This window comes from Mirounga leonina, unplaced genomic scaffold, assembly GCF_011800145.1.
Source record: "Mirounga leonina isolate KUSES-001 unplaced genomic scaffold, KU_Mleo_1.0 Mir_418, whole genome shotgun sequence".
NCBI classification, from domain to species: domain Eukaryota; kingdom Metazoa; phylum Chordata; class Mammalia; order Carnivora; family Phocidae; genus Mirounga; species Mirounga leonina.
The window spans coordinates 3,431,841-3,445,866 of NW_023270739.1; the positions used below are offsets into that span (position 1 = coordinate 3,431,841).

General features: G+C 55.7%; 1 protein-coding gene across 2 annotated transcripts in view; it reads left to right on the top strand.

Annotated features, from left to right (window-relative positions):
- Positions 1–14,026, top strand: part of NFAM1 (NFAT activating protein with ITAM motif 1) — a 59,457-nt gene that overhangs the window by 34,221 nt on the left and 11,210 nt on the right. For both annotated transcript variants that reach the window (XM_034987372.1, XM_034987371.1), the window contains exons 3-4: positions 341–453; positions 7,941–8,036. In XM_034987372.1, the coding sequence (XP_034843263.1) occupies positions 341–453; positions 7,941–8,036 (209 nt within the window). The remainder of the gene's footprint in view (positions 1–340; positions 454–7,940; positions 8,037–14,026) is intronic.

The window sequence follows — 14,026 nt, forward strand, 5'->3', positions numbered from 1 at the left end:
GCAGCTCCGGGGTCCCACAGGCAGCTCCGGGGTCCCACAGGCAGCTCTGAGTGGGGCCAGTTCATTCCGAGGCAGGGACACTTAAAAAGCAAAAGATGTGTTCCTTGCCCTTAACAAGAATCAAGGCTGCCAACCTAGAAAGGGGCTTAGCCAAAAGCCAGTGTGGGAATGAGCACCTTGGCAGGGGTGGGGGTTTGGGGGACTCCTTCGGGGGGGTGTTGTAAGTGGAGTCCTGGGTAAAGGAGAACGTAGGGATTGGGGGCCTGGGGGTTGGCGGGGTGGGGTGCGCTCCAGCCTTAATCAGGTGACTAACCCTTCCGCTTCCCTGCCCTCCTCCTAGACACGGGGTACCGACGACCCCCGCAGGGCTCCCAGCAGCTCCTGCTCTTTTGCTTCACTGGCGTCCTGACTGTGCTGAGCATCTTGGTCACAGCCCTGCTGCTCTGGAGGAAGGTAGGGGATGCACACGCCCAGCAGCACTGCCCCTCCAGCCCATTCACTGTGGCTTCGGGTGCCTCCCAAGGAGTGGAGGGGCCATCTGCCTGCCCTGCACGGCGTCCCAGTCGGCCTCGGTGAGGGGGTCTTCCTCGTGGCCTCCCTGCACCGGGACCCCTCCCTCGTCCACCCCTATAGGCTAGCTTGCCACCACCGGGTCCTGTGGATCTTGCACGAAACCAGGGCCCGTCAGCCTTTTCCAGGCCACGGGTCCTCCTGAGTATTTCGGTGCAAGGCTCAAGCCCCATTTCTAGCTCTTTGGATTAGGAGGCACCATCCGGGTGCCTGGGTGGCTCAGTTGGTTAAGCGACTGCCTTCGGCTCAGGTCATGGTCCTGGAGTCCCGGGATCGAGTCCCGCATCGGGCTCCCTGCTCGGCCGGGAGTCTGCTTCTCCCTCTGACCCTCCTCCCTTTCGTGCTCTCTGTCTCTCATTCTCTCTCTCTCAAATAAATAAATAAATAAATCTTTAGGAGGCACCATCCTGGTTTTCTGGATCCCCAGCACCCCAGATGGGAGGACGAAGTGTTTCCTAAGAGCCACTGTCTACCAGGCACCCTGCCCCATGCTCTCCTCTGTGTCCCACTGTAACTCTGCAAGGGACGTTTCTTTCCATTTTACAACTCTGGAAAGCGAGGCCCAGAGAGGTGGTGACTTGCCCAGGGTCACACGACAGAGTCAGGGCTGGAGTGCAGGTGGATGGGGCAGTTTGGTCCAGCTCTGCACCAGGCTGACTCCTGCTCGGGCTGCAATGGACCAACACAGGGAGGGTTGTTTCCCCACTGGGCTCTTGTCACTCTCGTTGTCACCAGCCCTGTGGGTGGTGGTTCGATGCCTGCCCCCCCTGCCAGGCAGTAAGTGCCCTGAAGACAGAGGCCGAGGTGAGCTTGTTTCCATGCTCTGTGCATGCCCAGGCATGGGGGGTGCTCAGTAGATGTTTGTTGGGCAGAAGAATGCATTACCCAGTGGGTGTCAGGTTCTGCCAGTTCGGGGGGGGGGGCAAAGATGGCTGTCAGGGCCCCAGGCTGCAATTTGGACCCCTGTCCTGGCTCCTTGAAAGCCTCAATCGGAACAGCCCAGGCCAGTGCTCCCCACCATCTAGGGACCAAGAGCTCCTCTGCTCCTTGGCAGCCATAGGGGCCAAGCCTGGGGAGCAGCTCAGTCAGCAAAGGCCCTGAGTGTGGGAAGAGGGCTCTGCACCACCATGGGGGTTCCTTGGGTCAAGAGAGGCTCAGCCCCTGCACCCAGAGGGCCGGTCCCTATCCACTCCCAGGGAAGGGCCCCCTGAGATGGGATTTCATGTGTTGACTCATTCAACCCATATTGAGCACCTACTGAATTCCAGGCCCTGTTAAGGCCCCAGGGCTATAGCAATGACTAAAATGGATCCCCAAGAAATCCCTGCCTTCGTCAAATTTGTATTCCAGCTGAGGGGAGACAGACCATAAACAAACATATAAATAAGTAGTAGCATAACGGATGTGATAAGTGTTGGGGGAAAATACAGCAAAGCGAAGAGAGTACTGAGTGTGGGAATGAGGGAGCTTGCAGGTTTTAATAGAGTCAGGGAGGGCCTCCCCACACCGCACCTGGAAGGAAGGGGGACGGGCAGACGTTAGGAAGGGTGTGTCCAGCAGGGGAACAGCAGGTGTGGGTGCTCTGAGGCAGGAACTGCAGGGAGACCCCAGGTGGGTGGTGTGGCCTGAGCTCAGGGAGCATTGACTGGATTTACTCTAAGTGAGCTGGGAGGCCCTGCAGGGCGTGGGGAGACATGGGACAGGATCAGATTGATCCCGATGGACCCTCCGGCACCTGTGAGAAGCAGGGGGAGACTCTGTGAGGAGCTACTGCATTAGTCCGGGCAGAGGTGACCGAGGCACAGCACTTCTGGGGAAGTGGTGAGCAAGGCAAGTTAGAGGCTGAAGGTGGAGCTGGTGAGATTTGCTGAGGAGGTGACACAGTCTGCTAGAGCCCCCTGCTTACAAGGGAGCGACTCAGCCTGGGCGCCTCCAGCTCAGGACCCACTGAGGTGAGTGTCTGGCAGACCCCTTGTGGGATGGAAGAATGGGAGAGGCAGCCCAAGGTCAGCGGGAGGAAGGACTTGCCTGAGCCACATGACTAGTACATGGCAGGCCTGGGACTTGGACCCGGGCCTCAGTTTCCCACCTTGCCTCAGGCTGCAGACATAATCACTCTTCCAGAAAAGGCTCCAAGGTGATAAAAGAAGGTGAACATGGCCACTTGATTTGCCATAAAACTCTGGAGGCTGCCTTTCCTGCCATCTGTGAGCCGGAGCCTGGTGACGGCCTCAGCCACCCCTCTAGTTCCTCTTCTGTCCTATGATCCACCTTGGGACGCCGCAGATGTGGGGTGTGACCCTGGAGTGACTGGTTCCTAATTTGGCTCATTCTGCTGAGAAACCACAGAGGGAGTCCACTCTGCTCCGCCCAAGGAGCAGGCACTGCTATGAGGTCCCGGGGGGACCTTGGCCCCCTGCCTCTGGCCTGGTCACGGGGATGACTGAGCAGTGAAGACAAGAAGGTGATGGAAAACGCTCCACTGGGCCTCCCGTGAATCCCAGGTTTAGGACAGAGACCCACCCGCCAGTAGGCCCACTTTCCCTCCATCAACCAACATGTGCTGAGCACCTACTGTATGCCCAGCTTGGCTCTCATCCCCAATATATTTCTTCCCCCACCTCTGGTGCTCTTCCCGTGACGGTAGCAGGTAGGACGGCTCTTTTTTTTTTTTTTTTTAAGATTTTATTTATTTATTTTTGAGAGAGAGGGAGAGAGCACAAGCAGGGGGAGCCGCAGAGACAGAGGGAGAAACAGACTCCCCGCTGAGCAGGGAGCCCAACATGGGGCTCAATCCCAGGACCCTGAGATCATGACCCGAGCCAAAGGCAGACACCTAACCGACTGAGCCACCCAGGTGCCCCGGTAGGACGGCTCTTGACTTGTTTGTCACTCAGCGACTACTGAGCATCTAGTGGGACTTGGGTGTGGACACGGAGACTGTGCGTCAGGCAGAGGTGGTGAAGGACCCACACTCGGGCTGTGGACCCCCACCCCAGGCTTGTACGAGTGAAGGCGCAGGTGCCTCCCGTGGGTATGAAGCATAGCAGGTGAGGGGCAGAACCAGGTCAGGTCAAGACCTTGGCCCTGAGCCTTCACTTCAGCAGCTGCTCTGCAAAAACAGGATTGTAATGGCTGGATCTCGGGGTCCCGCAAGGTCAGGGAGGCACCCGGCGCAGAGTAGGTGCTCAGTAAAGTCTGGGGAGGAGGAAAGGAGGGGATAACACTCAGCCCGGCCTGACTTCTGAGCCCGGCCCCTGCCCCTGCTGCATGGCTTTAACGAATCCTAGCCTCTCTCCTTCCAGGAATAGCTCCTGAGTCTCTAGTGCATGCCAGGCACCGGGCTAAGTTCCAGACACAGTGGAAAGCAAGACAGATGCAGCCCCTGCCCTCTCATCAAGCTACAGCCCTCTCTGAGCCTTGCTCTCCTCCTCCAGAAATGGGGCTAAGGATGGATTTCACCCCTCACCTGGGAAGCGGAGGGAAGAGACAGCATTTGGGAGGCATCAGCTGGATGCCTGACCCACAGTGGGAGTGCAGTGCATAGACGCTTCCTGTCTTCCCTCCCTGCACGTGGAGGAGGGAGGGCTGGGGCAGGAGCCTGGCCTTGAAGGAGAGAGAACTCAGAAGGCCAGAGGCCAGAGAAGTCCCCAGAGCTCCCTGGAACTGGATCCAAATTTGGGATGCGGACACTGTGGATGCCGCTCCAGAGTTGGGCGGGCCCCTGTGGCCCTTCCCTCGCAGGCCAGCTTGGTGTGAACTGAGTGCAGGAACAGAGCACGCAGGGGGGCCCCCAGCCAGTGACCAGGCCATGGGGGCCAAGACGAGAAGACCCACGGAGGACCCTAGGAGCCCAGGCAGCTGCGGATAAATGAATGGAAGCCGGGAGCTACTGGCCCAGAAAACGCAGACGATTCCTGCCATGAGAGCAGGCCAGAGGGCTCCCCACCCGCCCCCCCAGCTTGGGGATGGATCAAAGTTGGCTTCCCAGAGCAGGCAGCCTCTGACTTTGATGGCTGGTCCATCCTCATCCCCTAAGGTCACCTTCTTCCCCTGCACACTTCTTCCCTTGTTTCCTGGACCCCTGGGCAGCCCTGTGCTGATCACCTGCATCTTCGCGGCCTCTGCTCATCGCAATCTCAGGCCCCTTCCTCAGAGCACTCCCCACTCTGTACACTCTCCGGTGATTGCTCTGCTCCTGGGGTGATGGTCCTCACCCCTGACGCTGCCCGGACCCCTCCCTGAGCCCCAGATCACGTCCACCATGTGAGGCCCACGGGCATTGGCACTCACTGTCCCTGGCACCACTCCATAGCATCCAAGTCTGCCCTGCCTAGGCAGATGGTGCCATGTCTCCAGATGCTCAGGCCAAAAGCCTTAGAGCTGTGCTTGGCTCCTCCGTCTTGCCCCACAGCAAGCCCTGCACACAACCTGTCTAGGATCCAGCCCCTTCTACCCTGCCTCATCCCCCAGCCCAGGGCTTCCCTCACTCCTCACCCAAATACAGGTCTTCCTGCTCCCATTTGTGTCCCCTCCAGCCCTGCTCCCCGCATCTGTGCTTATGTGTTTGTCACTGTTTCCCCCACCATAACTTAAGCCCCAGAGGGCAGGGGCTTAGTCTCCCCCCTTGCCGGTGGGAGCCTGACGCATGCTAAATGCTTGCGGGAGGCATGGCTTAGTTAAGTGAGCGCTGAGACTTGGAAGATGAGTCCCAGGTGGCCAGGTTGTGAGGTGGGCAAGGTGATAGTATTGGTCCCATTGTACAGAGGGGGAAATTGAGGCTCTACAGTTTTCCTGAGCTGCTGGTGGCCACACTGATTGGTTTATTCATTTGAAAATCACAATTGGAAGGGCAAGTGTTGATGGCAGGGAACAAGGCACCCGGGGAGGGCAAGGCTGGCGCCAAGGGGTGGAGCATCCTCACCCCTGCAACAAAATGCACCCGTCTGATTTTTCAAGGGGGGCAGCCCCCGTGGGCCACAGCCCAGGCCTCATCTCCCTGCCTTCTGTGGCAGTGCGTTCGCCAGCCTCCCGGCTCATCTGCTCTCACCTTTTACTCCCATCGGCCTCTTTCTATCTGACAGTCCATCCTTTAGCATGTCCCTGACGTGTGATATTCCTGCCCCCACGCGATCCCGTGCCTTGTTCCCGTGGCCTGCGACACTTTCTCAGACTCTTCTCCTATCTTCGGGAGACAGGGCGGGCCCTCAGAAGTCTGCCCCAGCCCCCTGGCAGTCGTGGGGCTCCTTCCCACAACCCCACAGTGGCACTTACCTCCCTGCAGTCCCACCAGTGTCAGAAGAAGCACCACGAGGCTGGGCCTGGCTTGCTCACCACAGGGTCCAGAAGAGCCCCTGCCCACGAGCTCACACCCACCAGCCCTGACAGTGTCCAGGCCGACAGGCTCAGCAAAGGGAGAGGCACCAGCCCCCCAGCTGTCTTGAGGTGAGCCGTGGCCTCTGACTGTGACAGACGCCTCAGGAAGCAGGTGGTGAGGGGGAGGGACACTAGATTTGGAAAAGGACACCTGGGTTCCACCCAAAGGCAGTCATCCGACTAGCTGGACAGGCCTCAGTTCACCCCTCTGTGAAGTCTACCTCCTCAGGCTATAAAGAGAATTAAATGACGCTAAGAGCGAGTCTCAGGGGTTTTTGTAAACTGTGAAGTGCTATATGGAGGCCAGCACTTACCTAACTGTCCATGAGACCCACACGTTCGTACAAAACAGAGGGGCGAAAACTCCAGATACGGTCAGGTCAGCATCTTGGTGAATCACACAGACCTGGGTTCAAATCCTACCTCTGCCACAGCTGGTTCTGTGGCCTCAGGCAAGTCTCCTGCGCTTTCTGAGCCTCCTGGTCCCCAAGTGTGGAACAGAGACCACACGAAGACTCGCCTCGCAGGCTTGTCGAGAAGCACGTGAGATAGGGCAGGTAGTGCGTTCAGAGCGAGCCCCGGCTGGCATCCGGGGAGGCCCCCTCTCCCGAGCCCCGATCAGGCTGCGACTGGGGTGGTTCTGGCTTCTGCCTGCGAGCTAATCCCGAGTACACGGGCTGGGGACGGGCAGGCAGCCGGGATTTTGAATTAGCTCCTGCCCCGAGACGAGGCTGTCGTTGCCGCACGGTTGGTAGTGTGGTGCCTGCACGAGGTGGGGGGACCGGGAGGCCTCCCTCGGCCTCGGAAGGAGCTGCCCGTCTCCCGGAGCCCGGTGCCTCCCCACGGGCCCAGCGCCCCCGCCTCCACGGCCACCAGCAGAGCCTCGCCGTGGCCAGCGGGAGCTTTGTGACGCTGGCCCCTCCTGGCCGCTCCCGCGCGAGCCGCTCAGATGCTTTCCACCGGCCACGCTGTTAGCTCGGCCCCAGACCCGGGAAGCTTCCCCCTCTCTCTGGCCACGTCGACTGTCTTTAAGTTCCTCGAGACCTTTAGGTCTTGGCACTCTGGTCCCTCTGCCTCCCCTCCCTCTCTTGCCAAAGGTGTTCCTCAGCCTTTAGGTTTTAAACACTCCTTTCTGGGGCACCTGGGTGGCTCAGTCATTAAGTGTCTGCCTTCGGCTCAGGTCATGATCTCAGGGTCCTGGGATCGAGCCCCGCATCCGGCTCCCTGCTCAGCGGGGGTCTTCTCCTCCCTCTCCCCACTGTTCATGTTCCCTCTCTCTCTCTCAAATAAATAAATAAAATCTTAGAAAAAATAAACACCCCTTTCTGCCAGGTGAGGCATTTGTCCCCCAGAGTGTGCCAGGGGCTCTGCCCTGTCAGTCAGTGTGTGAACCATGCTTTAGTCAAACTGAAAGTTCGCCATCCGTGTCCCCACTAGGTCCTCAGTCCCAGGAAGGCAGGGCCGGCATCCACCTCTTCACACCACCCGGCTAACCAGAGGTGGCCGACAAGGGTGTGTTAGTCAGCCAAGGGCCACCTTGTGCCACCTGAGGGCCACGCACTTCTCCCCTCGTCACCTCCCTGAATCCTTGCTACAGTCTCGTGGAGGAGGGTTCCTTGCTGAAGAAATTGAGGCCCAGAGAGGGGCAGGGGCAGAGGGGGACCAGACATCTGGCCTGGCTGGCACTTGCTCAGGACCACCCCCAGCAGTCAGCTCCGTAGCCAGGGACCCTGGCACCCTGGCACCTGGCACTGTGTCCCTGAGCCAGGCACTGCGTCCGTGGGCGAGGCCTCATGGCGGTCTCTACCATTTCCGGTCTGTGCGGGCAGATGAGTGGCATGATGTGGGTCTCGGACGCATTTGCCACATTTCCTTGGGGAGGGTGGGGAGGAGGTGCTGAGGGGCCTCTTGGCAATCTGCCATTCTCTGCCCTGGTGGGGTCTGTGGGGTGGGAGCCGCCCATCCCCAGCCCTGACAGACTCCTTTCCTCACAGAAAAGGATGCAGGCTCCTCAGAAGCACCCCGCGCAGACGGGCTCAGACCTGAGCGCCCACAGCCAGCAGCAGCCTCCGGACGAATCCGTCTACATGGTGAGTCTCGGGGCCTGCACTCCCTCTGCCTGTCTCAGGTCTGGCGCAGGCCCGGTTCCCTGGCTGGGTCAGGTACCAGCCGTGTTCCTTGTCTGTAAACTGGGGACAAGAATTTCCACGTGGTGGAATTTCTGTGAAGACGAACATGTGTGTGGCCCCTGGCCCCTGGCCGGCATGTAGTTGTGAGGTGCCCCCGGGGCCCCCCCGTCCCCGGCTCACCCCTCCACTTCTGGAACAAGGGGCAGCGAGGGATGAAGAAAGTTCCTTCATCCGACCGAATGATGTTGACCAGCTCACCAACCCCTTCCTGTTTTGATTACACAAGAATCACAGAACAAGAATCAACAACAAGAATCACAGAAAGAGGAAAAGGTCAGGCACCATCAGAAGCCCTAACGAACTCACTGTTTCTCAATTCTTCACACCCCCTCCCCGCACACGCAGACCTTGTTTTCTATCCTTAAACTCAAGCGGAGACATGGCCCGGCCCGGGATGTCGTGTCATAAGCATTTCCTGCCTCTGCACCTGTCTCCGCGTTTACCTGGGGGAGGCTCAGCCTGGTGCGCTGGATGTGAGCCCGCCCACCAGCCAGCATGCAGCCCCTCTGCCCAGCAGCTTCGAGGGTGATGAACATTCTTTTTTCAGTTCTGTGTGTTTTAGTTCCGCAAGGAGCATATGCTCATTGTAGAGAAAGTGAAGAATAAATGCCACCCGGTGTCAGCTGGGGTCTTAACTCTTCGAGCTCTAGAGCCACCAGGTTAGGATCTTGGCTCCACGCCTGGCAGGTGCGAAGCCTTGCCAGGGACCCGCGGGGTCCCCCGGGGGCGCGTTCGAGGGCTGCCCCTGCACGAGGGTTCTGCCTGTCCGTGCTGTCACCGTTCCTGTCCCCACCACCCAGACACACACGAAACTCGAGTCCACACCGAGGGCATTCGGAATACGACCCTGTTTACTGAGGATAGGGACCGATGGGGATGAGGCAAAGGGGATGTCGCCACAGCCTTCCCCTCCGCCCTGGGGATTTCCACCAGCCACTGCTTCCCACGTGGCCTCAGATTTCCCCATATTCTCTCTTCTCTCCCAGAAACTCATGGTATTTTCCCTGTGAGGAATTCTGGTGTCAGCTGTTGAATAAAAACAGTTCTCTCTCTCCACACACACACACATGCACACACGTGAGATCTCTCCCTCTCCCTCTCTCTAAATATATACACCTACACACACATATATATATAATATGTATGATATAGATAGATATATCTATAGATCTATAGATCTATATACTATATATACACATATACATATATGTATGCATATATATAAAGAAAATAACCATCATCCTAAGCCTATCTTCCAGGATAAATACTAGTAACATTGACTTCTATACCTTCCAGTCTTTTTTCTGTAAATACACACAAAAAGACCCCTACACGCACTCACGCGCACTTTTTTTTTTTTTTTTGGAGTAGTACAGCTATTTTTGTTCATGTTACAGTATCTCACGAACATCTTTCTACACGAATAAATATCCTTCTACGAGAGCACTTTTAATGGAAGAGACTCACTCCTTCCTGCATGGGACGTCTTCCCCGCCTGTGTTTAGACTTCTCTGAGGCTCAGGCAGACTTCTCTGGAGTGTGGGGAAGAGGCTCAACTGCCCTGCAGAGTTGCAGGGTGGCTTTAAGAGATTTCAGAACAGAAAAGAGGCGTGAAGGGAGGCAGATAAGAATGGCAGGAGCCTCTGTCGAGTGCCTACGATGTAGGCACTGCAGTAGGAGTCTACACCTGTTATCTCACTGATCCTCGTATTAGGGATTGAGGCTACAGGTGATGTCCCCAGTTCACTTTTATTTTCTGATTGTCTATTGCTGGTATGTAGACATATGATTGGTTTTCGTATATTGACTTTATATCCAGTGACTTTGTTGAATTCATTCATTAATCCTAATAGGTCTCTGCAAATCCCTTTGGATTTTCTATGAATTCAGTCTATTCATGTCACACGCATGAATAATGGAAGTCTCATTTCTTCTTTTCCTGTCCTCATACTTTTATTTCCTTTTTCTTCCTTTCTCTCACTGCCTCAGACCTCCAGTGGGATGGTGAGTAGGAAGGGAGACAGTGGGCATCCTTGTCTTGTTCCCAGCCTCCGGAAAAGGATTTTTGTACATTCCTCCTCTACTTTCTTTGGATGGATACTTAGATCATTGATTTTCAATCTGTCTTCTTTTCGAATCTATGCATTAAAGGCTGTGAACTTCCATTTAAGTACAGCTTTAGCTGCATCCCACAAGTTTTGATATATCGTCTTTTCACTATCTTTCAGTTTAAACTTTCTGTTGAGAATTCCTCCTTGCCCTATAGGTTGTTTAAAAGTATTTTGCTTCATTTTCAAATGTTTAATTACTTTTTAGTCGTTGTTCTTTCTTATTTCTTGCTAATTCCACTGTGATCCGAAAATATTTCAGTATGATTTTAATCCTTTGAAGTCTTGAAACTTGCTTTGTGGCCCAGCTTGTATTCTGTGTGCACTTGCAAAGAATCTGCATTGTGCATGGCTGACTAAGTGTTCTATGTATGTCAATTAGGTCAAGTTTTGTTTTCTTTAAGACTTTATTTATTTGAGAGAGAGAGAGCACGAGCAGGGGAGAGAGGTCAGAGGGAGAGGGAGAAGCAGACTATGCTGAGCAGGGAACTGATGCAGGGCTTGATCCCAGGACCCTGACATCATGACCTGAGCCAAAGGCAGACACTTAACCTGCTGAGCCACCCAGGCACCCACCAATTAGGTCAAGTTTGTTCATCATGTTGTTTAAAATATTTCATTACCTCATTATGATTTTTTTTTTTGTCCATCAGATGTTAAGAGAAGTGAGTTAAATCTGTCCGAATGATTGTAGATTTGTTTATTTCTCCTTTTAATTATATCAAATTTTATTCTTTATTCATGTGGGAAAATGCTCATGACATATTGTGAAATGAAAAAAAAGCTGTGCCAATCCAATTTGTTTTTTAAAAGTGATCTATTAAAGGGCATGGATTTGGAGTGGGTCAGACAGACTGGGATTCAAAGCCTAGCTCTTTTGGTCATAGGTTCTGTTACTTAAACTTCCTGAGTCTTTGTTCCATAATCTGTAAAATAGGGCTTAACAATAGGATATTGCATTTACAACTTGCAAACATGCTACAATTTCTTCCATCCTGTATTTCTTGAGCCCACATCCCTCTCTGGTGACCTGCCCTTTCTCCACGACTCATAACAGAAATGTCACAACAGTCTTCAGTATTTCTCTCTCCTTTCTGACCCACTCAGTCAGGCATTCTGCCCATGTATTCATCAAAATCTTCTTTCTCAAGGTCACCATCGACCTCCACATTGTTAAATCCAACGGTCAGTTCCTGGCCCTCGTCTTCTTTGATGAATCAGCAGCATCTGACCCTATCAAGCTCTCTCTCCTCCTTGACACACTTTCTTTACTTGCTCCCGGAACATTCCACACCCTCCTGATGCCCCCGGCCCCCGATTCACCACTAGGCCTCCTTAGCTTCCTTCCACTGGTTCTTCCTTAGGAACATCGGAGTCCAGTCCTGGGACCCTTCCTTTTTGATCTTCATTCCCTCCCTGGAGAATCTCATTCTACCTCAATGCTTGAGAACATCTACATTCTGACAACTCCCACATTTTTGTCTCTAGCCAGACACATCCTCTGAACACCAGAGTCATTCCATTCGAGTCACTGCCTTCTCTCTCAGACCAGGCTCCAATTCTTTACCCACCCAGGGGCCTCTACTCATAGTCCTCATTGCAGGGACTGACTGCTCCATCCTTCTAGTTGCTCAGGCTGAGCACTTGAAGTTGTCATTTCCTTCCCTTTATCCCTAACTGTCAGCACATCTTGTTTCAAAGCATATCCTTCCCCACCCCTTCACACCCCTCCAGTGCTAATGCTGGTGGGAGCCACCACCATTTCCTGCCTGGTGTCCTGTAACTGGTTTCTGATCAGCTGGCCTATTTTTTTTTTAAGATTTATTTATTTATTTGAGAGAGAGAGTGCAGGGAGGGGCAGAGGGAGAGAGAGAGGCAACTTTAGCAGACTCTGTGCTGAACATGGAGCCCAATAAGGGGTTCAATTTCACAACCCTGAGATCAGGGTTGTGAGCCAAAACCAGGAGTTGGATGCTTAACCGACTGAGCCACCCAGGCGTCCCCCAGCCGGCTTATTATTATTCTTGCCCTTGGGCAGCAGCCAGAGTGACTTTGCTCAAGCACAGATTCCATTCACTCAGAGCCCTTGCTGAGTCCTGGTCCTCCGAGAAGCAGCCACCAAGCTGGGGTGAGCCCGAAATTGTCTCTTTAGGGAAAGCACTTAGGAGGGAAAATGGGGAAGGCTGGGTGAGCCGTCAGACCAAAGCAGAGCTGGTCCTGAGTGAGGGAAGTGCGAAGGACGGCAGCGAGGAAACCTTGATGCCATGCAGTCTAGGGAAGGCTCAGCAAGGCCCAGGAGTGCCCACGGCAGAGGAGTCTCTGTCTCCCGGGGTGGGAGGCTGTGCTGGCATCCCCGCTGTGCACAGGGCTTCTGGCCTCCAGGCACCCATGAGGATGGGTTCCAGAGCCCAGCAGCTGGGACCCCTGCTCAGTCCTGGTCCCTGGAGCTGGAGCTCCGTGGGGCACATTCTCACAGCTGCTGCAGGCCTCTGAAGGTCCCCGCCTCGCTCAGAGTCAACATCAGAGCCCCAACAGAGCCTCCCGAGCTCCCCACACCCCAGCCCCATCTCCCCCTGTCATTCGCTGGCTTCCTTGCTGTTCCCCAAGCAGCAGGCATGCCGTCGCCATCGCCGTCGCCGTGGGGCCTTGGTGTTGGCCGCGCCCTCTGCCGTTTGCAGCCGTCCACGGGCCGGTCCCTCACGCCTCACGCTCTGCTCCCACAGCACCTCACAAGGAGGTCTTTCCTGAGCTCCCCTCTAAAATTGCAAGCTTCGCACCCCCTCCATGGCCCCAACCTCCCAGTCTTCCTTCTCGTGTCCTTCCATAGCCCTTATGGCCACCTCTTACTTTCGTGATTGTGCTTTGTCTCACACGGTAGGTGCTCAGCAGTCAAGGGCCGCACGGACATGTGGAGGGCCCTTGTTACCTTCCAGATGCCTGGGTTTCCGTGGGGCTCCGTGCTGGGCTCAGGGTGGGCACCCCGGGGCACCCCACGGCACACGTGGGGCACAGCTTTGTGGGGTCACTCTCCCTCAGCGGCACTTGGATGCCTCCCCTCAACTCTGCTCCAGCCTTGGCTGTCCTGTTGCCCTCATTCCTGCTCACTGCGGCGGGGGGTCCTCACTGACACACCACCAGTGTGGTCGCTTCCCACTGAGGAGCCTCCAGGGGCTCCCTGCTGCCGGCTCTCCAGGGGACGAGCAGGCTTCATTGGACGGCTACCCCAGCCCTGCCTCCCAGACTCCGGTGCCCACCACGGGCGGCTCCCTTCAGACATGCCAGGACCCTACCCTACTTCTCTGCTGAGTGCCGCTCCTTTCCAAACAGCACCCCCAAATTGCACCCCTCCGCCCCCGGGGTGCCTTGTACAAGTCTCTGTGTGTGGGTGCCCACGAGACTGAGCTCTTGTGTTTCCTTGGTCACGGCAGGGGGGTGGGTCTTACAGGGGGACCAATGTCTAGAACCCTCAGATTAGGTCTTGGCCCACAGCAGCTGACTGCAGCTTTGGCTTCAGCTGGGCTAGACGGAGGCTTCGCCACTGACTTCACACCTCTGCCAGGGCTGACAGCCATTTGGGTCAGTGCTGTTCCCCACGGAGCGGCAGGAGGCAAAGGACTTGGAGGTCCTGGGTCCCAGACAAAGAGCCCTAACCCAGCCCAGAGCATAGCCCAGCCCAGCCCAGCCCAGCCCAGCTCAGCCCAGCCCAGAGCATAGCCCAACCCAGAGCATAGCCCAACCCAGCACAGCCCAGCACAGCCCAGCCCAGAGCATAGCCCAGCCCAG